The sequence below is a fragment of the Apaloderma vittatum genome, unplaced genomic scaffold, assembly GCF_000703405.1.
Source record: "Apaloderma vittatum isolate BGI_N311 unplaced genomic scaffold, ASM70340v1 scaffold7811, whole genome shotgun sequence".
Taxonomy (NCBI): domain Eukaryota; kingdom Metazoa; phylum Chordata; class Aves; order Trogoniformes; family Trogonidae; genus Apaloderma; species Apaloderma vittatum.
In genome coordinates, this window is record NW_009698421.1 from 2,360 (window position 1) to 29,735 (window position 27,376).

Here is a 27,376-nt window from a genome sequence, read left to right on the forward strand (position 1 = left end):
TTTATTACAACATTGCGATAAATAATATACACACACTGTATCTTTTAAAATACCATATAAACCATACCTCGAGAATAGGGAGCCAGCTTCCCTATACATTATCCTACAACATATCCCTAGCCTGTTTGGCATTTACTTTTTTTTTTTTTTTTAAAATCTAAAACCAAATTTGTAAAACTGAGTAACTACAGTAAGCAGCCTACGCTATTACACAATTAATGCAGTATTTGCGTTAGACTTGTATAAACCCTTGCACATTCGCAAACTGAAAAGCCGGGCATCCCATAAACATTTCCAGCCCTGAGCCTGTGCTAGGCAGTCGGGCGAGGGCAGTTAGTGCTCAGCCTTTTCACCAAGTTCGTGTTGCATCTACCATTTCCCAGGTATTGATGTCCCACACTCGTACCAGCGAACATAGTTAATGTGCGTCTCCCCGCCTATTTTTCCAAATTTGACAGGTTCCTGACGAACTGCCCTGAAAAATCCTGGAACAGAGAACAGAGTATTGTTTGCATGAAGCCGTAGGACCATACCTTCCTTTGATTTCCCCATGACGCCTGTACACAATTCAATTAATGGATAAACGAGTCGTCTAACTAAGCTGTTAATCCATCTACCACAAACAGGTCTGGTTGCAGCCCCTCTTGTCCACCCTCCTCAGACAAAAGCAGAAGCGCTTGGGATTGCTGCAGCCCAGAGCAGGAGAGGTGAAGCCCCTCCTCCCTTGAAGACTTGTGATCCCAGCACCCACAAGTGAATGGTGCTGGCAGGGCCTGGAGGTTTCTCCCTGCGAAATTACGGTGATTAAATAGTCCTCACTGTAGCAGCCTTAACACTCCACTGAACCTAAATAAAACTTAGAGGATATTTCACACTATCTCCCTGTCCCCAAGCAGCATAGCGAACTTCTTTTCATGCAAAACAATATTAAAAAATATATATATATAAAAAAAGTGAGTCTGGTACAACTGAGAGGTCGCTTGTCCTGGCATTGCCAGATTGGATTCAGTCAATCCCTTACACAAACACAATACCTTTACAAATGGGCACCACTGACTGGGAAAGGAAAAACAAAGCCCTCTTTAAAAAAAATAAAATTTAAAAAATAATCACATAAGCAAACACCTTTCAGGTCTTTCACCTGCTTTGTTTCTTTGTTTTCGGAAAGACTTGTGAAAGCTTTTGGCAGTCCACTTTAATCTCCCACCCCTACCCTCGACACATTGCTGTACTTCTGTAAGGTCTTTCATAAATGAAGCGCTACAGACCAGGAGGGTTTATTCAACACACTGATGCTGTTCTGAAAACTGTTTTCATATTTTCCTCAGTAAAATATTCCATGACACTCAGGTGTCAATACAGCCGTCATCCTTACCCCACAAGGGAATGGAACACCTCCTGCTGGCACTGCCGCACACGAGCAAGGCAGGAGTTCAGCTGACAGAAATACAATTTGCTTATGCTCGAGCCTCAGCAACTTGTGAAAAAAAACAAGCAGGCAGGTCACAGCTGCATTTAGGACACCCAGTCCCATGCCCACTTGGACCAGACTGGAATTTGAGGCACCTAGTTCAAATCAGTGCACACAGTATTACTGCAGCATGAATTATATTTTCCAGTAATAAATTTTTTTAGTTTTCTCATTAGCCCTAAACAAAGCTGTTGATTTACTGCACTTTAAATCAGCCTTGAACATAACACTTCATGCCTCTCTGCAAACTCAAATTTGTAGTTAGGTTTAAATATGTAATATCAACTGTGAATAAACTGTTGGAATGTTTTAAACAGGAGAGGGGCTGTTTACTACCTAACAGAACCTGAGTTATAACCTTTTAATAAATCATTGTTCATGTTCAAAGACTTCTTGACTCTCTTTGGCCGGCAAGGCCAGCAGTCCCTTTCCATCGCCCACTGCGGCAGTGGCAGGAAAAGGAAACACACAAACAAGGGAACTGCCAGGGTTTGCTAGAGACAGGCATAAGAAATTACCGTCTTTGACTGGTAGATCTTCTTGCTGTCCCGTCCTTCCATCTAAGAATGAGTCTACAAATTGGCAGTGATCTTCTCCGTGGCCCCTCTGGTCTCCTATGTTGTAAAATTTCCCTGAAAGCAAAGAAGCAGCAAAGTTGAGAATCCATACCCAGGTTAGTGAGGGCTATTTCCAAAACACTATCACAGGCAATGGGCTGTGGTCTTTGCTCTGTGCAGATGCCAAGGTGAAAGTCACAATTCTTTTCCTCTCAAGGTCTGTAGCTGTAATTTGAAAATTATGGGCATGCTCATGGCTCTAGAAAAAAGCGCCCTGTTCATGGCCAAAAAATCTATGCCTGAATGTATTTTTTCTCCTCCTTACATTTCATACAGTAAGTGAAATTCTGTTATGACCTAGAAACTCATCCTGACTGTTTCAAAAAACGAGGTGAGTTTTGCTAGTGATTTGAGTGGAAGGCAGGTTTGGTTCCCAGTCAGGAAGCCCCCTTAAAGATGTTTTTATACACCACCTTGTAACACAGCCAAAGCCTGCATCAGAAATCGTTATTTTTACAACACGTATGTGCAAGTGAGATCCTTTAACAAATAATGACCTCAGTGTAGTAACTGCTTATCCAGAGCACGATGTGTGCCTGTGTTTATGTGCAGGATTGCTTAACAGGACATTTGACAGCAACTGGGTAGTAAACAAGGTCTCAAGCACTCCGTGCAGCCTCTGTTACCAAGAGGTACGCTCTGTTACCAACAGCTCACTCTGTTAACCAAGAGGACTGGGAGCAAAGGAGTTTTGACAGAGAGATGTTTTTACTTACGGGTTCGATTTGCAAGGTACTAGTAAAGCTCAGTTCAGAAGATGGGGGAAAGCACCCTACATTCTCTTCCCAAGACTTGTCAGGAAAGATTTTCAGACAAACTTCACCATTTTCTCTAAACTCCTTTCCCAGCAACCAACCTTTTGGGTGTGAGGTTGAAAGGAAAGGCGAGAGCATTTAGATATAGGCTCAGTCAGTACCTGAGTATAATCTAAGCAGAAAATCCAGTTACTCATTAGAAGCTGGGTGCCCCGTAGCCTTGAATCTGTGCCAGTATGGCCATTTGAGAGATGCTGAGGTGGCTTACAGTACTGTTCCCTCAAGTGCAATTAATAAAAATGCAGCCTACAAATAAACTCATACTTTTCTGATCTGATCAACATTTTGCCAAAAAATACCACCTCCAGTTGATGGTGCCTGTGCATGCACTTCTTCTCTAGCTTTAGAAAATTATTTATTACTACCTAGTTTTGGCTGCAGGCGTGTTTTTTTTCCATAGGGGAACTGGTCAGAAGGAGTTCCTCTCAGCAACTTTTTGGTATGAAATTAAGAACATTTGGGCTGCCCAAAACGGCATTTCTTTTCCATGGCTGTTGAAGGTCACACTTAGAATTTATTTTTTTCCTCCCCTCAATAAATACTTTTTTTTTTTAGGTGGCCTGCTTTTCTGGAATGTCTGCAGTGACTGCTCTGGAGGACTGTTAAATGAGGTCAGCAGTAGATGCTGGTTTATAGAACAGTCCTGGCATGTGTAACGTAGATCAGTTTTAGTTCATGAGAGACAGAATAAACCAGATATTTTTACGGCTAACACAAGAACAGTAACTTTCAGATACACATACTCTTCTGGCCCACAGCAAAACCCATGCATCATACAAACAATTGCTATACATAAATTAGCAGCATTCTCAGTGACTATTAAGTTCTTACTGCCCAATTCTTTCCATAATAAAGAAACACACTTAAAAACATTTAGCTAACAAATGGCTAGACCAATCTTTCTCTTTTGGGAATAGCAATTCTAGCATAATTTTTTTTCCCCAGTGTTTCCTTATGGGTGGTCTTAAGAAAATCAGATACCATCTTTGGTTTGTATGTTGTGAAATCTGCACCTCCACAAGTAAAAACTCAGGCTAAAAACAAGCGCGCAAACATATGGTCATTGGTTGCCTTATACAACAGCGTTTGTACAGCGCACCCAAATTTCAAGGCCATTATGCTGCTTAAACAGCAAAGCTTTGGAAGGCATTTTCAGCATAAGCTGGAACTCAGACCTTGGCACCGCCCTTTGCCGCTGGGACATGCTGCCCCGCTGGCTGGGACGGGCAGATACGCTGCCACCGACCTCAGGGGCATGGTGAGACAAGGTGTGACAGCAAAATGCATCAGGACAGAGTGGCTTCACACCCGAAGCTTTCTCACTCACATGAAGAGGCCTGTGCCATGACATAGTCTCCCTCAGGAACGAGGCAAGAGCGGCTTTCCTTCTGCATAAATATTTCAGATCTTTCAAATATTGTGACAACTGGTCAGCGCTGGTTTTAACAACTCAAGTGCAAGAAACAGGCTTAGCAAGTATAATGAGTACAATGTGGCCACCATCCCCTTCTCGAGCCAAGTTAAATCACCACCCTTCCAGCAAGAACAAAAACAATCTAATGAAAATAGGAAAATGGGCTCCTGGTACATTAAACTTTTCTTCTGAGGTTGAAGTAGCTTTCACTGCAGTGTTAATTCGCTTGATTTAGGGCTGAAGTCCCGTCCTGCTAGATTAGCACTGCTATTTCCTCTGCTGGCTGGTTTAGCTACACTGCGCCTCATCACTGGTGTTCGCCATTTGATCACAGCTGGTTAGTGCAGCAACAGCTGAATGAATGATACCTCTGTTCAAAACAGTCTCTTTTATTCACATCATCGCCAAGATGTTATTGACATGTGAGCCATTGTACTTACTATTAACGACAGGGCTTTCCCTCTTTGCCTGCTCACGGGAGAACGATGCCAAGTGCAAGGTTGGGCAGCTTAAAATTCTATGGGCATGGGCTGCCCTACGCTTCCCCGCTCCTGCCTTCCCATGTTCCTACACACAGAGAGCAGAGCCCTGCTCCTGTGAGGTGCTCAGCCCCGAGATGAGGCAACTTTGGGTGATGAAAGTTGATTCTTTCAGCCACAGTTTCTCCTAGTCAATTCTATCCAGTGTGATTAATGTACTGCTCAATTTGCAATCAAAAGGCATTTCCCAGACGCTCATGGTTCTATCCCACTCTTTGTGCTAAAGCCACTGTGATAGAGTTGTCCATGCAGCTCTGACAAAAGAAAGCCAGGAGCTTGAGATGGACTATAAGCTGTTAACATATTTCTGAATATAGCTTGTAATATCTACACTGGACACAAAGTTCTGTTTAACTACCAACTAACTGAAAAACACCTTTTTACAGGCTGTTTCCCCAGCTTACACAGATCACTTGTCACTTGATTCAGGTCTTAAAAACATCACACTCTAATGACCTCTTATGTGAACAGAACTTGAGAAGACAAGGCCAGGAGGCTTCTGTTAGTAATAAAACATTATGTAAGAAAACCAAGAGGGGAAAAAAAGAGATTATAAGCAAAAATGAGGAATATGAAGACAGAACGAAAATGTCAAAGCAGCTGTGAAACCTGTTGAAGTCACGTATTTATCACCCTCACAGTAAAGAAGTAACAGATGTTTACCAAATAGCAGGAGTCTAACCCTGGTCTAAAATTAGGTCCTAATCCTCTAATTGAGAACTATTCCAGGCTACCCTCTGAATGCAAATTTGGCACCTTTATGACAGATGCTATTCACTAGCAGAGACATGATCTTTATCAGTTTTCTGTATAGCCCCCAGGATACTAACAAGTACTTAAAATCAGGTGATTACCACAGAGAAGTAACTCGGGGCTGAAAATTCAGTGTCAAACACACCAATGATTACTCAGTATGGGCAGTTTTCTGTTTGTGATTAATCTGTCTGTGGACTAGATTAAACATACCTGATCACACTTCAGCAGAACTTGCCTTGTTAAACTTAGTTCTGGAACCATGATACCTTTAAGGAGTGTATAATGTGGACAACAAATTGTGACAATGTGATTTGAATGTCTCTTACCTGTAAGTGAATCACTGAGGTATATCTTGTATCTCAAAGAATTACACAGCTGCACACCTACGAATTTCTTATACCAAGTCCTCTTTACATATTGTTTTCCTTTGCATTCTGAATAGGTGTCTGAATTGAATGGGATTTCAGTCCAGATAGCATCCTTTCCCACTGCAGGAGAGGAAGAAAGAGGCTGTAATATGATGCTGCATACAAAATTATGTATTACAAATACATTCAAATAAATAAAATTTGGAATCTTGATGAAGCAGAATGCACCAGGGCACCAGTCACCTGCATTTTCAACAGGAAAGATATTTCAGGCAAGCACCAAAAGGGTGCAGATATGGTTGATGTCGTGAACTCCTTCTGCTCTCTGTGTGTGGTGCCAGTTTGGAATAATCTCATTCTAGGACCTTATTAGTGGGACAATATCTGTGTCTTGGCAAAACTTTCATTTATAAAGGGTGTTATACGGTCACTGTTATTCAGCGGGTTCAAGCCAGGACAGTCAACCTGCAGGAAACTGTAAGTAATTTAACAAAAATACACATAAAATAAAGTGTAATGAATTATGTGGAAAGAAATGGTGTCTCAGTGTTTTTCAAAGCAGCATTCATTACAAATGCAAAACAGCGGCTCAATTTGCTTGAGCGATCTCAGCTATTCTTCAAAGCTCAGTCCACCTCCCACCGAAGACAGCAGGAGTCTTGTAAGTGGCCTAGAAGCAGAGCTGGACCAAGCCATCAGAAGCAGAGAATTTTTCTAAAACACAATCACAGAAAAGTATTATCCTTTGAGCTGTGCTCTGTTAGCTCACTTAAAAAGTATGGAGTAGCCTATTCATTTTACAGAGCTTTCTTTTGCTCTAATGACAAGGCTGAGAAAATATGAGGCTGTCCTTGGCTCGCTGGCGTGCACTGGTTTGAAGCCATCCCAGCTGCCGCGGGAGCACCACATCCCGCTGATTGTGTTCCGCTCAGGTAAACAAGCAGCCTGGCACGAACTCCTTACCAGGGCTATGGATGGAAGGAGTGAAATCATTTGTGCATGCTCTTTGATTCCAAAACTCAGTTAACTGGTGCTGTACAGCCACCCTCCTCATAAAATTATGCTATCTCATTTCTGAAAAATTCCTGATCAGAAGACACTACATAAAAAGGCTTACTCGAAATTGGCTCGCTCACTCTTGGGTCCGCTGGGGGAAGAAAACAAACATTCAATCAGACACTGTAAAATGAACTTTCCTAATACTTCAATGGAAAAGCATTGGTAAGTGATTTTCTGCAATTGACATGAGCTGTAATTTGTGAAACAGAAAGAGCTTTGGAAACAATGTTCACTTCTGTATTAAATTGAAATACAAGATACATATTTCTTATGTGGAATTACTGTATCAATAATCTTTTTTAAAAGTTACTTATGAGAAAATACCAGTCAAACACCATTCTAGTAAGAACAAGAATTTAAACCTGTAACAGCAAATCCCAATTTTACTGCATCTTTTTTAAAATTACAATGTAAAAACTTAAATAACCAAAAGGACTCTCTCTGTAATACTTGCCACACAAAACTTGGCTTCGAAAGCCCAAAAGCAAGAGATGGATGTGTGCAATTAAGAAAAAATAAAATCGACCTTTTATTTTGTCCAAGCTAAATAGGAGACAGAACATAAGCCTTGTCATTCATGACAAGTGCACTTGGCATAAACATTTTTTGAGCTTTAACAATCTAGGATTACAAAGAGTGTATTCACAGTTTTTAAACATGTGTGACATAGTCTGAACTCCTCTCTGACTAATCCCTTGCTCAGCCAAAACTCGCATCCATCAGTGACAGCACTAGATGGGGACTATCATATTATTACACCTGGCTCAAAACACAGATTGAGAAAGTCCTTTTAAAAAGGTTAAATCCATTCTGTGTTTTATATGGTCCTTAAGTACTATCAAGTAATAAACACTTCTACACAAAAGATGGTATCTTGCTTGTATAAAGTCAACAAGTCAACCGTAGTTAGCCTCATGGGGAACAGGAACTGGGAAAGCAAAGGCACTCTCCAATTCTCATGTCTGAGTCAGACAGGACTTAACTTTGGAACCAACCAGTGGCCAAAACAGGCCTGTATATACCTCTTTACCAGTTTCAACAGAGAGTAAACAGGGTGGAAGAGGACATACTGCGACATCAACTTTTCCACACTGCTATTTCTCAATCCTTATTTCAGCCAGAGGACATCACTACAGAAGCCTTATTGAACAGATAGAAGTGCCTACGAACACACCAGCCCAACGGAAAAACCTTATGTTCCCCACCCAGAAGTAACTAACGAGTTTGATAGATACAGAAAGGTCAGGAATATTAATCTTTAGTGACCGAGGCTCCTCTAAGGATAAGGTTAGTTTCTTCATAACAAACACCAGACAAGCTCTCTTTGCTCCTGTGTTTCTCTCCCGCAGCCTGGCCATCTTTCATTGCGCACAATATAGCCCTGATCTCAGGCTGACCTGCCAGGCACTACCGTAACATGCTCAGTAGTAAAAAAGTCAATCTGGAGGCAGTAAAAAGCAAGACCAAACAGGTGAAATGAAGCAAGAGAGTCTTTCATATCCATGAAAGTGGGTATTAGAGCCACTGTAAATGATGGCCAGACCTTTGGAAGTTCTTACCTGATTCAGTACTGAATGACACAACGTTGCTACTTGGACCTTCACCAAGAGGGTTTCTAGGTTTCACATGGAATTCATAACTGGGGAATAAAACAGAAGAGATGAAAATTCTTCAAACTAAGCATTCTTTCAGAGTCTGCAAACTGCCAGCACACACGGTGGTGCTACTTGCCTCCTGGAGAAGAAGAAATAGGTCTCGATTCTTGCTCTGGAAACAGCGAGATATTATTTGTCCTAATTGTATGAGGCTGCTCTGAACACGTAACTTACCCATCCTTTTGATAATTCTTTGCTTATATGCTATTCATGTTTGATTAATATACCACTGGTTTAAGTCTGTCACCTCTCTCACACACAGTTTGAGTTCTGGCAAAGGAAGCAGCCCAGGTGGGATCAGAAACAATACGGTAAGCAGAGATTCAGAAAAGCATGTTGCTATTTATTTGCCCATTTTTCATTCGCAAGAACACAAACCTCCAATAACTCTCAGGCCCACCAGCTGTGACAGACAGGGCCAGTGGGGAAACACAGGGCATGTCTTCCAGGACAGGAGCTCAGTGAAGGCAAAGATCCAACTGCTTGAATATATGTTAATAGTAAATATATGAGGTAATGAGAAGATACTGTGCAGCATGTCTTTCTTATCTTTTCACAGTAATGTCACACACCACCAGTCTGTATTGTAGCTATCTCATTCTCTCTTTTTCATCACAGTTGTGCTGGGAACAAACACAATGCTATGAAATGAAAATGGAACACGACTGAAGAAAAAAAATCCAAGCCAGGCTCCTGTGCTTAAGCCTCTGCCATCCCTCTATTCTTGACTAATAAAGCCAGCCAGACAAGACAAGGCGGTTTCTAACTCTGCAGCTTGAAACTTAGCACTTTCAAATAGAAGCTGCAGGTAAATAGCTATTGAAAGGCAGCTGCAAACCTAAAAATGTTACACAGGAGACACCGGACAGATGAGGCAGGAAGGAGAGTTACAAGGGTGGACACTGGACCAAGCTAAGATCTTACACCTCAGGCAGAGGGAGGAACGGACTCTGTGCCTCCTTCCTCCTAGCACACACTATCCCATCCTAACAAGCCGCTTCTCCAGTCTCATTGCTCCAGGCTGGCTGCATCTGGGAATTTCTCACTGCTCCACAATGTAGGACACAAGTCAAAAGGACGGCAGGCCTAGAAAAGGGGCCCTAACCCAGAGACTAAACACAGAGCAGACTGAGAATCCCAGAAGTGGGCAGTTAAACATCTAGCTGTCGACTCATGAAGGATCGCTTACCAATGATAACTTTGTAGCTCATGACTATAACATGCCATTGTAATGTATTGCTGAAATTGTTTCCAAACAGCAATGTTCTAAAGAAATAAAAACATACCGCAGTTGGAAATTTGTAAACTCCGTTTGCAAGTCCCTACAAGAAACAGAATAATTCAACTCAAATTTTGGATTACCTCTCATTGCTCCTTGGCTCCTGCAAAACCTGAACAGCTCACTAATTAACCTCTGTGGACTAATCATGCAGTACCAAGCAACTGTTTTCCATCCACAATACTTCTACAACAATATCTAACTTTGAAATTGCTTACATAAGCAATTGCCTTTATTTCTAGGGTTTTCTTTTCCTTTTTAAAGGAAAAACTTACAAAGATTGGTATGCTGAACAGACACATTGTAGGTAACTCGTGGATATTTCAAAGTGAAACATGGGCTTGTCTATTTTGACTAATCCAAACATTTATTTGAACATGCTGCAAGACCATTTTCAGCAACTTCTATTACCTTAATGTAGGAAGGAGACATTAAATAAATAATATATTAAATAGTTAAGTTCTAGACATAAAATATTCTTCATGTTCAACTTCAAATTGTCTAAAAAAAATGCGTTGTTTTAAAAACTGGATCTGAGCAGTCAGTATTCACATTGGGCCTGTGGTACAGTAACTTTTTTGGTCAAGAAGTATTCTCATCTGACACGAAAGGCTGTTCTCCAGAAAACTGCATCAGGGCAGCTGGAGATTCCTTCAGAACAATCACTGAAGCATAAATGAAGATTTGCTAATACGCTAGGGATTTTAAAGCAATAGCTAGAAGACGCATTTTGGACAATGTACAAATTAAGAGCCTAGAGATAAAAGACCTCAAAGAAATTTTCTTGCTTCCTTAACAGCAGGAACACATTATCTAAAGCTATTATTGTAATTTTGATTACTGATAGCTCAGCATAGCAGGTTCTATTGCCTTACTGGGAGTTTACAGTTTGATCCTAGGGATAATAATTATCTGTTTACGTCCCTTTGTATGAAATCAAAAGGAAAGTATGAATGGCACTGCCTGGGCTTACTGACCTAGAGTGTTTTGATTCCGTAAGATTGGCTACAAGAAAAAGACAAAAAACAAGAGGGTGAAATGGTGGGCTGGACAGCTGCAGGGACTTGCAAGGTATGAACCAAGGATAAAGACCTACAGTCAGACTATCCAGACCTCACCTGAATATGCTAAGGGTTTCACAGATTTATATGCTTCTGTCAGGCAGAAAATCAGCATCTGGACAAGATGGTGGAGGACTTCAAAACAAATTTAAGTATTTTGCTGTTTTTTGTACAAACACATTGTCCTCAAGAGCTGATATGTCCTACTTTGAGTTACATCAGGCAACATTCTTCATGGGAAATAGTCCTGTTCCAATAAAACTTAAGTCGATGAACTTGAACCTGTCAATTCTCTAACTCCATAAAAAGGCTGAAAGAAGAACTGAAGATTAAATATTTTCCAAGCAGTATTTTTCAAATTGTGGCTTAGGGACCACTAGGGTATCTGCAAAAGATCAAACCACAGCTGGGAATATTATGGCAAGATTGAATAAAGAACTAAAATCTACACAGAGGTTTCAGCTCATGTAGACATATAAACAAAATTGGAGAAAAGGAAAGTAAGAAAGAAGTGTCCAAAGTTTAACTTAGTCAATTTAGGGAGCCTCCTATTAATAAAGCCAAGGAGCAAATGTTTTAATGTGGTAGGTCTTCTTAGAGGTGCACAAGTATTACGGCTCCTTTCCTCTGCCAAATTCAATCCTGAAACAACAGCAATGACTGGAACAGTAGAAGAACAAGCAATCACTTTTGGAGATGAAGAGAAATAACTAGTTGACTGGAAACTGAAAGAGAGAGAAAGGAGCTCAGGATTTGACAGAGATCTAACTGTAATTTTAAAGCGACAGTGTGGCTCTCGTCATAGAAAATCACTCAAAGTCTCCCTTTTGGTGTGCCAGGTGAAAGATCTGAAAAATAAAACAGTGAAAGAAGGATATCTACTGCAATCTTGCGCACTTCTCTATAAACCACGAGGGAGGGGAAAATTCTTAGAGGTTCAAGAATGTGTGTAGGGCAAAGTTAATAAAGGGGAGCAGGAAAGCTATATAATGATTATCCCATGTCTACCTCTTAGCTAACTTATTCATGAGAAACTGGAGTCTGTACTCCGTGTTTTATGTCTGTGTGCCTATGATGCCTAACCCTCTGTCACCCAATATATGTGGCAATCTAACATATGTCACACCTCTAACATCTCCCAGATTGCTATCCTGCAAGTTTTTGGAGAGTAGGCCTCCCAAATCCTCCCAAACTGCATAATACAATAAAAGTCCTTGTGCAGATTAAATGGACTTGACTTACAGCAATTACTGCGTGGAGCATATTTTTCCACCATAGGAAATCGTTATTCCACATGGAACTTTGGCAGACACAGCTGCTCCTGCATTTTTCAAATCAGGCCAAAGGAGAAGACTGAAGATTGCAGACTTGAAAATGGGTAAAGAGATATTTTCACCATAATAGTAGGACTGGAGCAGCTGAGTACGGTCCTGGGACTTCAAGTTGATTGCTGGGGAGATGGAACTGCGCAGAATGGCTGCGATGCACAGAGCTTCTCTATCTCTGCAGAGAAGTATGGTCAGATATAGCAAATAAAACTAACTGTAAGAGAAGGGAGAGGAGAGAGGGAGAGAGGGAGTACTGGACTCCTCTGAGGAGTTTTTCTCCCAATCAAGATGGAAGAAGGACTGAGAGAAATGGGAAATGCTTACCCATGAACCCTGACATGAATGGCAGTTTTATTACAGAAGTAACAGATTTTTGTACTAAGAGTACAAAAAAACTCCATCATTTTTCTGCTATGTTATGCATGGTAGCCATCCTGGTAGATTTTTGGGGTTTCGTATGTCATCCAGACATTTTGAGAGCTAATCACAATAAAAAACCCCAAATACTATATAATGGTAACAACAGTATGAGCATGTAGGTATGAATTATTGCGTAAAATTGCACAAAAAGCTTATTCAGTAGAGGGCATGGTCTTTGAGTAAATTATAGTAACATTCTCTTTTTTTGTTTCATACCTTTTGTAAGATATAGGAAAAAAATGTTTGAAGAAAATAATCTACACACATTATTAAAACAGCTTGGTACATGCATACACTCTGTACATTTCATGTTTACATCACAGTTATGGTTGATTGTGGTTTTGTGAGGTTTTCTTTGTTCTCTTTTTTTCGGCAGGTGGGTGACACACAACGGACCATGGAAATACTTCTGTTTGTTTTCTGTTGTTTATATTCCTGAAGAGACCTCATGGCTGGAAATATATCTTGCCAGTCTAACCAAAAGATACAAAAGACACTGCTCAAAATGTTTTTGAAAAGGAGAAAATTCTATCTGAGATGACCACATTACTTAACCAGGCAAAGGCTCAGTACCTAAAGGGAAGTTTTACAAAGCTGTGGCATGCAAGCATCACAGCCTTTTTGTTTCTTATTACTACTTTTTTCCTAGTAAAAATCTACACCATCAGGCTGCTGGGACCATCCTCTGATGACTACCTGAACTCCCCTGGAGCATTTGGCACATCTCTGACTGCAGTCTTAATGTTTTTCTTTACTACCTTCCAATTACTGCCAACACAAACATGCATGAGGACTGTTTTTCAGCAATATTCAGATTCTTTCTTGAAGGCTTGTATAGAAATTGGTGCTGCAAAGTTTCCTGGACACTAGTGGTATGTGCTATGAACTTAACTGCCCTTAAACGAATGACCATCATGAAAGAGGAAATGTACACCTAATAAAAAATCACCCCTTTTCAAGATAGAGCAGGGATACAGAAATGAAAACGACATATTTTGGCAGAGAAACTAGCAGAAATAGCAGAAAAAGACAAAATGATACTATATCAGATGACTGGAAGACTTAAAAAAATAAATCAATTTTAAGGAGTTAGAAAATTCCAAAACTAGTAAAAAAACCCAACCCCAAAATTCCTTTGGAAATGGGAAAATCAAATTGGAAGCAAAGAAAAATAACAACATCTGCATTTAATATTCTAGGCTAGAAAAGGTCCATGAAAAAACTGTAGGTCAGTGAAACTGATTTTAACAAAGGACAAGATGCAGATGAGCACCATTAGAACTACACATGAAACAGGATGAAGAAAACAAAATCCACAGTAAGCTCATTTCTATTTCGTGCCTCTCAAGGTTTATTACAAACAAGCACCAGAAGGAGGGAAATACTGAAAAAACTGTGGCTTATGACCTTACCTTGAATCATGACAGAGCTTGCTGGACTACTATCATAAGAGAAGTTGCTGCAATACTTTCTTTTAAGTGCAATTTTTAATGTAAAACTAAGAATAGATAAAGAGCACAGAGTCCTGGGTATGCCAGTCAAACTAGAAGTTCCAGTGTGTGAAGCCTTATACCAGCCAAGTATAGCTCATGTTGGGAGTTTGCTTGTGAGAATGGACAGATAAGACATTTCTTGTACACAAGATGTGGATGGGAGTGAATGGGAAAGTATGATGAAAACAGACCTGGGAAAGTCTGTTCTCCCCGTGTGATAAGATTGAAGGAGTACATGAGCGAATAACAACCCTGGCTGCATACTCTGGTCTCTTGTCTGAAACCCACAAATAGTGCTTCATGCTAGTAAGTATAAATATGTGTGCCTGCCTGCAATAAAGTGAATTCAATTTTCCACCATCTCGGAGTTCATGTGTGCTTCTCCACAAATGGCGCCCGGAATTGGGACATAAAAATCTCCAGAAGTACCCCCCAGTGAGCCGAACAGGGTGATGAATTAACTGACGCTTTCATCCTCACCTTTCAACAGGGAAACAGGTATGAGGACAGCAGCCCGGGGACAAAAATGGGGCAAAACCTGACACAATCGCAGTAACTTCATCATGATGTGCTGATGTGTATTGCAAAGGAGCGATTAGCCCACAGAAAGTGACTCTTTTACTTTTATGGATCAGTTGTAATTGCCCCAGGTATCCTGAAACAGGATCTTATGAAATTAAGGATTGGAAACGTGTAGGCAAAGGGCTAACTAAAGTGCAACTTGCTGGTCATGACAGTTTGCCTGATAATATAGCGACATGGAAAGTGTTGTTTGTGACATTGCGCTCACTGAAAGTGCGTGCTCCTGATGCTAGCTCTGAGAGCAGCGTGACGAGCACCACGGGCTATTCGGCAGATATTGGTGAAAATGCTGTTGCTACCCAGCTTGCTAATGAGTTAATTGACTTAGAACCTACGCCGCAGAAAGAGACTGCAACTCAAATGAGTTTTGTGAACCTTCTGTCCTCTCAAACTGAAACTACAGTACAAACTAGCCAGATTAATCTCACTGATTTGCAGGGAGGATTGATGAGTTAGCTATGAGGGAATCGCGCTGAGAGCTGGGAGGATGACGATCCCTTTGATGTTGGTCCTGACGACCCCAAGGCACAACCCAACCTCTACCCTCCGCTCACACCTATTAGAGCCATGGTGGCATCTGCACCGACTGCTCAGGACTTTTTTATTACTTCGGGACTTTCAGAAAAAGCAAAGGGGCTGTCAAAATCTGGCTCGCCGCTGCGTCAAAATAAGAGTCAGATGAACCCTCTTGTTCCACTCAATTGTTGACCCCCACTCTATGCATCCCCTCCCTTATTTTCTCCACAGGTTTGTCCAGGGCCATTTTCTATTACCAGGGTTCAGATTTCCCTGAGGGATATTTTAGCCGATCGTGATGAGCATGGTTTTCTTAACACTGACTTCTTTCCTCAGGTAGTTAAAGCTATGCCAGTAGTTATGCGTACGTGGCCAGATGGGACTCAGGCACCAGACCATCAACCGATTTCTTAAAGCATGCTGAAAGAATTATGCCATACAGTTGCTGAATTGGGTATTCAATCATCTTATATTGAAAATTTAATAGAGACAATGAAAGAGGCTTTTCTTATGGTTCCTCATGATTGGAACGCGATATTTAAGTTGATTTTAACACCCAGCCAGTACACAATTTGGTATGTAGAATACAGGGAATTATGTATATCCCATGCTACAGCAGCTTAAAATTAGCCCGGATCAGCTGTTGGGGGAGGGTCAGTTTGCGAATCCACAGCTTCAAGCTCATTTTACTAGAGATCTGTTAACTGTTGCAACTCAATTGGCTACAAAGGCATTTAAGAAAATTCGTGATATGAAAAAAACAAACAAAACTTTTAGCACTATCAGACAAGCTAACGATGAAGCCTACATTCAATTTATTGATAGATTGCAACGAGCTATGGAAAGACGGGTAGACATACCAGTGGCAGCAGATGCATTATTACTGCAGCTTGCTGTGGGGAATGCTAACACGGATTGTAAAAGAATTCTGGAGATGCTGAGATCCACTAACAAAATATCTACTGTTACAGACTTTATCAAGGCTTGCATGCATGTGGGATCAGATAGATACAAGGCTGAGATGTTAGCATCTGCATTGGCTCAGCAGCTCACAGTAAATAATGCAAATATTAAATGCTTCTAGTCTGACCATATGTCAATTCGTGATAGGTTCTGCTTTGAAATCTTTTAGAGAAAAATACTCTCATGCATTGATCTATCACTATGCGGACAATATATTGATAGCTCACATGGATGAGATTTACCTGCAACAAGTCCGCTCTTTTTCGATATCATCATTGCAAATGTATTGTCAGACATGCCTTATTGTGAGAGAGTGACATGGATACAATATGCCTTTTCTTGGGAGAAACATAGGGATCTCAGCCTTGAACAAATCACAGGAGTCTTTAGAACTATTTTAAAAAAAAAAATCAAGCAGTTGTGTTGGAAAGCAGCTAACTCTGTCCCAAAGTTATTTAAAGGGTGTGCATCCTCACAGCTTTTTTAAATCACTCTTTTACTTTCACCTCGGGGTCATGGAATCAAGTCACGGAGAACACATAAAGTTGACGTACGTAAGACAAAAGATTTGACAAAGTGACAAAATACATCCAACTTTGTTCATTTAAAAGTAACCCTCATAAGTTGCATGCTGACAAAAGTCCATTCTCTTCCGTATTAGCATGCTATGAGTCTGTTAAAATCAAATACTGTATAACTGTACTGAAAGTCAGAACTCCTTTCCCTCTTCAGCCAGTGCATTTTTTTTTCTAGATCTAGTCACTTTTCAGACAGCTAGACAGACACACAGAACACTACATGATAATCCTCTGATTCAGAGAAATTTCTATCCCATTTAACTTCTATGTTTGTACTTACTGACAGTTGCAGTCACACACACGATTTTTCATGAAAGACTGTAAGAGTCTCTCATTTCTGCCTCCCCTTAACAGTGTCCAAATTTCTTAAATACTCAAAGTCTGGCCATCACCTCCTCCTAATCTTTAAAAGCTGCCTTGTCAAAAGGCCAGCTCAAAGGAAGACGGGTGTCTGGCTTACTGCAGAGCTTCCCAGAGGTGTAGCAGTATGACCTATTTGAAAGAGGAATGTAAAAGAGAAAACCAAACAAACAGCATGATCTGGCAGGCTTAGATGCACCTAGTTTTAATCTGCTGCTGGTTCTGTCCCCTTCACAGTGAAGAGCTGTTTGTCTTGCTTCCCACCTGCTGGATGTGGGCTGTTAACTCCTTCCCTTCTGGGCCAGGCACTGACTCATCCTACCTGATTTTCCTCAACAGGGTGATAGACCTTGGGCAAAGTGGCTGAAGACCATGTGGGTCACATACTACTCCTCAAGAGTGTACATCTAGAGAATTACAGCCCTGTGCTGTCTTGCTGCTCTGGGATCTTTCTGGTTTAATTTTACATGTGGAGACTGAAATACCACATTCACAAACATTTTTATTCCTTGTGGAAAGTCTTTGTTTAGGTTGGTCTGGTTTAGATCCATCCTGAACTATCTTCAGCTCTGGATGCTGTGAACCCACTGAGCAGCACAGGGAATTCACACAGCCTCACTGATGGCTTCAGGAAAGCTGGAAAAAATAGACTCTCAAATTCAGCTTGTCAGCTTCTCCAGCTGACTTTCAGGGCCAAGAGGTTTTTCCCAGCTAATCCACCTTCTGTTACTGAGAATCTTTCTTTCCATATACTCACTGGTAGTTCTGTAAATGTTGATCAATTGCAAGAGGGATTTCTTTTTCTCTTCCAAGTTTCTTTTCCAGCTCTACCTCTTCTAGAGCTCTTTCCTTTAAGGCTGGTTATGGAAGAGTCTGCTTCCAAGTCTTAATGTATTACTTGATGAATTTGCAGACATTTCAGGGACTCTGTTAATTAAGTTATTGAACCGTGCTTCTTTGTGTCTCACCCTCCTAGTTTCAGTCAGTTTTGCCCACAGATCCATTTTCTTCATCTTGTGAGCAATCAGCTCCTGACAGATGGGAGAATTTTATTATGCACATACGCCATTCCTTGCAACACTGATACTTTCTACATGATACCAGTTGTCTTAATCACATTCTTTTTCTGAAATTTAGGGGCAGGCACCATGCAATTTATATCAAAAGTTGTAAATTTTTGGTGACATCCTCCTGAATCCTGAAAGACTTTTGTTGTCTTTCCCTTTTGCTATTGTGGGGACAGGATAATAACCACCACCCCCACCATGGAAAAGTTATCCCTTCACGTCCTAAATCAGTCTCTAGCACTCAGTATTGGCCTCATACCTAGCTTCTTATAACAAAATCCACACTCCAAAAGACAGCTTCTTTTCCATGGTCTTTGGTCTGCCCTTGCTTACCAAAACCTGAAAGTCCTCTCATAGGATTGACAGAACTGTTACTAATTAAAGTTAAAAACTATCTTATCCGTTTCTGCACAGCTCCTGCCTTCCTTATGGCCTTTCCAACTATTCTGGCTGGGTCTGCTTTCCGTTCTGAACAAGGAGTAGCCTGAAAACACTTTTCTCTTTTCGCCATCTGGACATTGACCTCCACATCAAGAACTTTTCTTTGCTTCCATGTCTTTTCTACATTTAACACAATCCCATCCCATTTCTGTCACCATACGCGACGTGAGAGTTTGAGTGCGTAATGGAAGAGAATCTCACACAGTTATTTTCAAGGATGCAAGTGTATTATTTCAAAGCAGAACTGAATGAAAACACAAACAGCATAGCCTGACAAGTTTAGCAGCATCTATTACCCTTCTTAGTCACTAGTCCAGAAACATATTGTTTTGCTGTCTCTTCTAAGCCTTCTCAACCAATTGAGGAAGAGACTGAGGAATCTAGTGTTTGGCTTCCAGTTGGATTGCCGACATAACCTAATTGCCTCTTACCAAGACAGAACAACATACTGCAGTTCACCTTGTCCCAGGCCACATGCCTTAAAGAAATAACAGATATTCTTGATGCAATACACAACAACTCTAGCCCATCTTACAATTTTTTGAGTATCTCAAAGAAGGTCTTTTTGGGTATCACAAATTTAACTAGCCTTTCTTTTCCAATTCTCTTCCACTCCCCTCCACTTTTTGCAGTGGTTCCTCATTCCTCCTCCTAGGAGCTGCTAGTCACAATTACATGAGCTAAGAACCAGCATCCCCGATTAAACCACACATTGCCTAGAAATAGAAGTTCAAGGTGGGTTCTGTGTAGAAAGTTGCGCTGCATTAGCAATTTAAGGGTAATAGAAACAGGCAGTTCATCTGAAACAGAAGAATCCAGTTCTCAAAATTAAATGAATGGTCTTATAGGAAAAAAAAAGTGACATTCATTAACTTTTTGGTGCAATCAATAAGCAACATAAACAGAGGACAAGTGGTTTTCTTCCTGCTTTGACTTTTATCATGAAAAAAAGAATAATTTTTTATGAGATTTTTTAGGAAGAAGAATGAGAATGCTTGTCTGGATTAGTTGCATTTGATGTATGCCATTAACCGGAATGCATTGACACATTTTTAACTTGCCAGCTGTTTTGAGACACTGAAAAAAAGCTACATATATAGGACAAATGTGTCTTTCCTCTCCATGGCGCAATGCAATTGTCAAGCTTCATACAGTGACCCAACTTGTATTTGAATGAACATCCATCTAGATAAGTAGGAAGCCCCAGTCAGTGGTACCGAACATCTTTAAACCCCAGTACATATAAATCTTGATTTCCTATATAAGGCTAATATTTCTTGTGTTCACCTTGTTTCTTTATCTGTTAAATTCAAAATTTCATTTTATTAAAAGCTGTACATTTTCTTATATTTGGCTGTTAATCTTTCTGATATAACAGGTCACTTCTACAGTTTATTCGGACCATACATACTCTTGGAAATTTCCTAAAGACTTCTCAGATGTGTCTTCACTGTTGAAAGAAAGCAAAACCAAGGCGCACGGTTTTCCTATCAGAACAGAAGTAAAACCAGTTTGGTCTTTTATATACATGTATTTTCATTTGAAGTGGCAAACAGCTGGCAATCTAAATTATTTGGATTAACACAGAAAATTATTTTATTTAATTACCTTGTGTCAGGTTTTAGATTTTCCACAGTAGAATGGGTTTGATTTGTAGTGATAATCGATTTTTCCTTTTCACCATCACTTGCTCCATTTTCAGTTGACACAACCTCATACTCTGAAAAATTAAAGAGAAATTTGCTTAAATAACAGCTCTCACCTGAGCTTCTTCATTGTTCTCTCTTTTCTCATCGGATTCCTACTCCTGTTGTCTGATAGGCTATAAAGATATCTTCTGTAAACCATTCCAGACATTAGTATGCTAAAATGGTTAGGAAAGAAACATCCAACTCCAGATTGCTAAGTGCCTAGGCCCTCATCCTTCATCATAATTCAATTATGGCATAGAGGATACTCAACATCTCATATTTGCCTAAAGGTGAGAAAATTCCAAACATAAAAAAGTATAAGTATTTTACAGTTTGAATGAAAAAGAATCAAAGATGAAAACACAGTTGCTAAATGATTAATCCTTGATTGATTATAATAAGACCTAATTTTTAAAGATTTCTTAAGGAAACCGCTCAACTAACTTGGATTGTGCATTTATGGGAACTGCCAGTTTAGAATGAAATAATTTTGCATAAATTTAATTCTGTATTTATATGATTATATATAGAGTCTTACTACTTTCTTTTCATCACATTGGGATGTGTCATCAAGCACAAGCCATGCTCTGAACAGGGAATTAGCAACAGATGTTTGGGAAGAAGACACCCCCTTCAGTCATAGCCCTGTCCAAGACACAGTCTCTCTCTCTAGCAGGCAACCTATATCTCGATTCATAACAACCTTTTCTAATAAACACACTGAGTATATTGCTAATTTTCTCCTCTTCAGAAAGACATTCACAACCTCCCCAGCCCCTTTCTAAAATCTGTCTATAATACCAAGTGCAGCTTTGGTAATTGTAAATTAGCAAAGAAGAATGTTTTCAAGGAAGATTTGCAATGAGCATTTAGATGAATTTCAGATTTGCTGCAATAATCTCAAGAGGGATCTCTATAGGGCATCTTTTTAACTTTATCTTGTAAAAGAATCAGTTATTTAGAGCACACACAGAGAAACATAAAACTTTAAAATAGATTTAAAAGTATGTCAGGAAGTCAGCATGAAGAAATTACTGCCGATACTGAAGATTTCAAGACTTGCATGTGCAGGATTCGTCCCCTGCAACAGTCACCCATGAACAGCAAAAGACCAACCACTGCCTTTCAAAAACAAACTTGGGGATCTGCAGGAATGGGTGTCTCAGATGAGGCGGAGGGTAAGAAAAAAAATAAAGGGCTTTTACTTTAGATCATTTGTTCAAGTGAGACCCCAATGCAATGACCAAAGACATTAACATTGATATGTTTTACAGGAATACATACAAACTACCTGTGTGTTCTCTCTACGCAGTTTCTTTTCAGAAACAAAGACCTTTTCCCATTTAGCCATCAAAGGTTGACTGATTCGTGTAAAAAAAAAACCACACGAAAGCCCTTATTTGCCCCAATTAAGCCTAATTACAGAAATTATACTTATTACAAAGCATGGGAGAAAGGTGGATATTCACTGCCTTAGGAGAATCAGTAGGTCACTTTACAGAAATTCAGTCCTGCCTCCTGCCAGTCCCAAGTCAATGTGCCATTTGAACATTTTAATTCATTCAAGTTGGAAAAGAAAGCGGAGCACTTGTTAATGGACAAGTAAACACGTGCACACACACAAAGAACTACTGAGTGCATCCAGCACCTGCTTGTTACTCAGCACACAAGACAACAAACTATCCTGCATTTCTGTGGCAACACAACAGGAGTAGCAGAGCATCAGCACAATGGTCTTGCTTCTGTAGCCTTTAAGAAAACAAGAAGGTAAGCTTGACCACCATTTTGGTTATTATTTGTCAGACCTTTCCACTACTGAAGTAAAATTTTGGTTTTTTGGGATATGCAATAAAATGACACCCCTGATACATAGCTAAAAGTCAAGCAAAGTAAACATTCAAAAAAAATTTCATTTTTGTTTGCATAGTTCTATCTGAAATAGTGCACAAGAAAAAAGATGTGATGCCTAAATCAGATGACTAAAAAAACATGTATAAACTACAAAAATAAAAAGAGATGACAGAAAACTTGATTTAAGTATGTTTAAACAAGTAATGTTATACTGGTGCCAGTATGAAGTAATCACTGTTTTCAAAAAATGAGATTCTTCTCTTGAATTCAGAAGATGTCCTTGAGTGAGTTACTAAGTGAGTAATTTTTTCAAAGTTAAGATGAAGAAGACAGTATCAATGAAAGTATTTGTAAGACACAGAGTTTAAACATTTTGTATTACATATTGAAGTTGAAGAGAATGAAAACAGTATTTATGGGAAAGTTGTTACATCTAGATAGGAGGATAGCTAGATTGAAATCTAAAGTTCCTCTCAGTGAAGCAAAATGAGTATTAGTCACGTACTCTGTAGAAAGTTTTAATCAGAAATTTTCTGAAATGGGGAAGGGTGTGCCAGGTGTCTCAGTTATAACAGAATAATCTTGCAGAAGAGAAGAAATTTCACAGGAAGTTAATTTTTACAAATGCTCATTACAACTGAACAGAGAAAGAGTTTCCAGCTAAAGTTTCAGAAGAAAAGGTGTGTATTGCTTGCTTTATAGTTCACAACATTCATTGAAAAATAAAGGAAATAGTATCAGAAGGTAATTAGGCCTTCCTCTCATCATTAGACAATGTGTGCTGACAATTTTACCAGCTATAGTGGAAATACTTTTCTATTTTTGCAATAGAAACGGTTGTGCTGCAGTGGATACAAGAAAAACATGCAGATTAAATGATATTCTCTGATCTAACCAAACTAAGGACTGATCTGTGGAGAAGGCCTCCAAATTGCAAAAGCTTTTCCCTGAACAAAACAGAGCACTGCAGAACTGTCTGGAATGGGGAGAAGTGTTCACAGAGTGCTTATCTTCAGACTCATTTTAAGGTTAGCCATAAGCTCGCACTTCCTTTCAGGATGATGCACGTTGTGGAAGGCAAACCAACCATTCTTCTCTCTTTTTGGTATTTTTTATTAGCCTACAGTCTCTTTATAGTCCCCTTGTACTCCAGCAGAAGGGCTTTCCTCCTCTTTCCCAGAAGAAAAAAGCGCAGGCTAATATCTGTTTTCAGTGTCCATTTGATTTTGCATTTATTATTGTACAGAATCGTGGGGAGAGCAAGAAAAAATAGAGGCTCAATTTAGTAACTATTTCTAGAAAATCAAGGAAGGAATAATTTGGGGAAGAAACTGGCCTTGCTTGTAACAGTGACATAATTGTACCCCTGCACTGACACCTATGTATACAACATCTGAAAACATTCCACTTTCATGCTAAAGTGATGGTTAATGCTCAAGTCTTAGTCCTCACAGCTCCTAATCTTAACTGTTCTACTCACCCATAATGTGACACAGCAAAATACATTTGATTATGGCTGTGATGAGCCTGTGATTTGGCAAATTAAAGTTTTACGTTCATGGTAAAAACAAAAGCAATTTTCCTAACAATACAGAAGAACCGTTACTTTCAGGAGTTAATTTAAAGGTTCAAATTTTGTAAGCTTGTGTTCATACACAGAAGATGACAGAAAGATTATGAATGGTTGTCTTGCGTGCTTATCTCTGTGCTGATTCCTGTGTGACTCACATGAATTTATTCTCAATACAAGATCCTTTGGAAATGAAAAAAACCAAAGAGATTCTTTTAACATAGAGAACATGGTCATCCTATAGTGGGTACAGTAAGTATTATGCTGGCAGAGTTCTCCTGACTTACTAGATGTATAAGGCTGCACTGTGCCCAGATCACTGATCAACAACATTCTCAAGTCAAGAAAGATTTCTATATTATACATATGCATCTATGTAATAAAGATGACTGTCGCATTTCTGGAACTTCTTGACTCGATCTTACCACATCCTGTATACAGAGAAACCAGAAATTAAGAGAAGATCAAGAGTCATACTTCTTAAGTATCTTTTCATATCATCACTGACACTGATGATACAGTTGTGAAAATCTTGTTCTAATCTAGTAGCACTTTCTTATCTACACTGCTGTTGGCAGCACCACAAAGTAAAAGCATAACGAAAGCACAAAATAAAAGACTCCCTTGGGTTTAAAGTATTTTTTAAATGGCATAAACCCACTGTGAAAGTAAGACTAGACTCGAAATACTATATTCTGATACAATGGAGGAAAATCAAACCAACCAGTAACAGTGTCATTGTCTGGTTTTTCCCAGTCCAGTATGACGAAGGTTGGACAGCCCTCAACAGTCACCACTGTGAGGTTGGTTGGAGGATTTTGTGGAGGACGAGTAGGTTCTTCCTTGCTGCCAGCTTCTTCTTGAGGAAAATGTTCAAGAGAGCTTGTGATAGAGCAAGGCACATCATCATCTTTCTTCATGTACTTGACATGGGGGGCTAAGAGCAATAGGAAGGAGCTGTTATTCAGTATAGAGTGTTGTTACAAAATGTCAATGCTGTTTCACCCAGTGCACAACTTTCATCTCAGGGCACCAAGTAAAAATCTGCACAAGTTAAAATCAAACATAATTGCTTAAGAATAAAAACTATATACCTAGTATTCATCTGCTTGTTGAGTTTTTATTGTTGTTAGACCTGGAATCTGCAATGCCTTTACCCCCTTCCCATTGGCACACTGGTGAAATACCACTCGGAAGGTATTAGTGTGTGATAAGCACTGTTTGAAAGAATTAACTCCTGTCATAAAATAGAGCAATTAACTTTAGACTTTCTATAGTAAAACCATACTACAATTCCATTTGCAGCTTTTGAGCACTATGGTTAATACAAAGATGTACTGCCCCATCACCATTTTGTTTCATGAGAAGAGCAACAAGGTTAGTCCAGACTCATTCCATCATTAAACTTGTAGCTTCTGAAGTGACTATTAAAACCTTAACTATTTTCAGTGGCACTGGACCAAACCTTGAAAAAAATCTTCTGAGGCAAATGCCTTGTACCCTGCATCAAAATTAGGAAGATTACTGAAGACAAACCCATTAGTTCTAAAATTAAAACTTCTGTAATAAACTCTTGCAAGAAAGACGGTGTCTTCAGAAATGTAGTGTCTCTTACCAGACTAAGAAAGAAAAAACGCACTAAAAAACTTTCAGTAAAAAAGCACTTCTTCCTGTCATTTCACCTTGCTAAACTCTCTAGATTACTACAACAGAAATAACTTGACTACTTTATCATTTAGTCTAGCATATGTTACTATATCACTAGATTATTTGAACGTGTACAGCCTTGAATGAGAGGTAAGGCATATGTGATGGGCAGAGTTCCCTTATGGTAAGATACACTAGTATTGGGGCAATATCTCTTCAGGTGTACCTGCAAGCCTATAGGAAGATTTTCATTTGTTTGGTGGAATGGGAACCGTGTGCAGTTGCACTACTGTTGGCATCCAGGAAAAGCTACAACATGTTTGTGGGGAAGACCGTAAACTAGGAAGTGGTTGCAGGGAAGAAAGCAGAAGTAAAATTTAAAAAACAAAGAATATGCTGATGGTCCGCACTACAGCCCTTTCATCTCACGCTAAAGTGAAACAGAATCAAATGGAGTTTTGGTCTTCATATAACCAAACAAGGTAAGTCTGATGCAAGATAGGTCATATATTCCCCCAAATAAAAATACCACAGCTATTAAAATCCTACCTTGGTACCTTGGTTTGCCGGAAGAATCTGTTTCTGATGTAGGACTTGAGCTGAAGACAGTTGCATCAACTGTAGGCAACACAATTATAATTCAATTTGCAATAAATATGAAGATTCAGTGTTACAACTGCACCATTTCACAGTTCATTTGGCATTTTAAATCATGGTAAAACTACGCTTCCATGTTAGATATTTGCTGCCAGAATTGTCTTTTCCTTTTAAGGACTTCACTTTGGCTGTGATGCCAAGCAAACCTCACACTTACCTGCTAGTATAAGGATAGCCTAAATCAAAATGACAGACTTCATGACTGCTGCTGAATTGAGTTTACATAATACATGCAAAATGCTCTTTAGACCTTTTAAAAAGATCTTTTTGCATTGTACTGTCTGTTTAGCTTAAAGCTTGTTTCATTCTCATAGAACATACATAGCACTATTATGGTGACACAGGAACTACTCTAAAAATAGTGATAAGGAAATGACAAATTCTGTCTTCAGAGTCTATGACTACCACAAAATCGGAAAGAAATTAAAGGCAAATAAACTGGTGAACAGAAATATGCTAAAGCATCAGGACTCACACAGTGTTGTGCTAAATAGCCACTATCCTGAACTGAATCTTCTCTCAGATGCAAGTACAACAATGGAACTAAACAGACAAAATGTAATATATTCCCAACAACTATCTTCTAATAAGTCTAGCATTCAGGTTGCTTTACTCAGCACTAAGGGTCACAGTAAGTTCACTGTTATCGTCATTATAATGAGATAAGAATTTCAGTATTACTATAGGACAACAAACCATGTTTATGTCCTGTCCAAAAAGAAATGTTCAGGAAAAGAAGTGCCTTATCTACTCCCTTCACAAGTTTAAAGTAGCCACTGAATAGTATTGAGAGCCTACTAAGGATGTATTGATTTCTATGAAGATGGCTGTCATGTTCTCCTTTATCAAGGTGTGTTTCAGAAGAGACAGATGAACTCAGTCAAGTTAGAAAAGTTACAGAACAACATGAAGGAAATCAGAATCACCCCAAACACAATATTTCTGCATGTATACAGTTTAGGAAAGGGAAACAAAAGGAAAAAGGAAATCTTTATGTTCAAGAAGGGAAAAAAAAAGAAAAAAGAAACCAGAATTGCCTGTAATGTGCTTACCGTAATACTCTGGAGTTGCAAAAGCTGTTGGTGTCTTATATGATGTTCCTGTCCTCACAGGTGGTGTTGGTCCAGCAGGTTTAGCTATAGTGGCAGGAGGAGAAACTTGTGGCAACAAGGCATTCA

General features: G+C 39.5%; 1 protein-coding gene across 1 annotated transcript; it reads right to left on the minus strand.

The window, feature by feature from the left end:
- ABI3BP (ABI family, member 3 (NESH) binding protein) lies at nt 1–27,376 on the minus strand (the record flags this gene model as incomplete). Its single annotated transcript, XM_009877999.1, has 9 exons — nt 1–485; nt 1,990–2,103; nt 5,939–6,100; nt 7,098–7,127; nt 8,599–8,678; nt 20,391–20,502; nt 24,619–24,831; nt 26,091–26,159; nt 27,251–27,376. Coding segments are annotated over 9 exons (1,022 nt in total), but the record flags the coding sequence as incomplete, so codon positions are not given.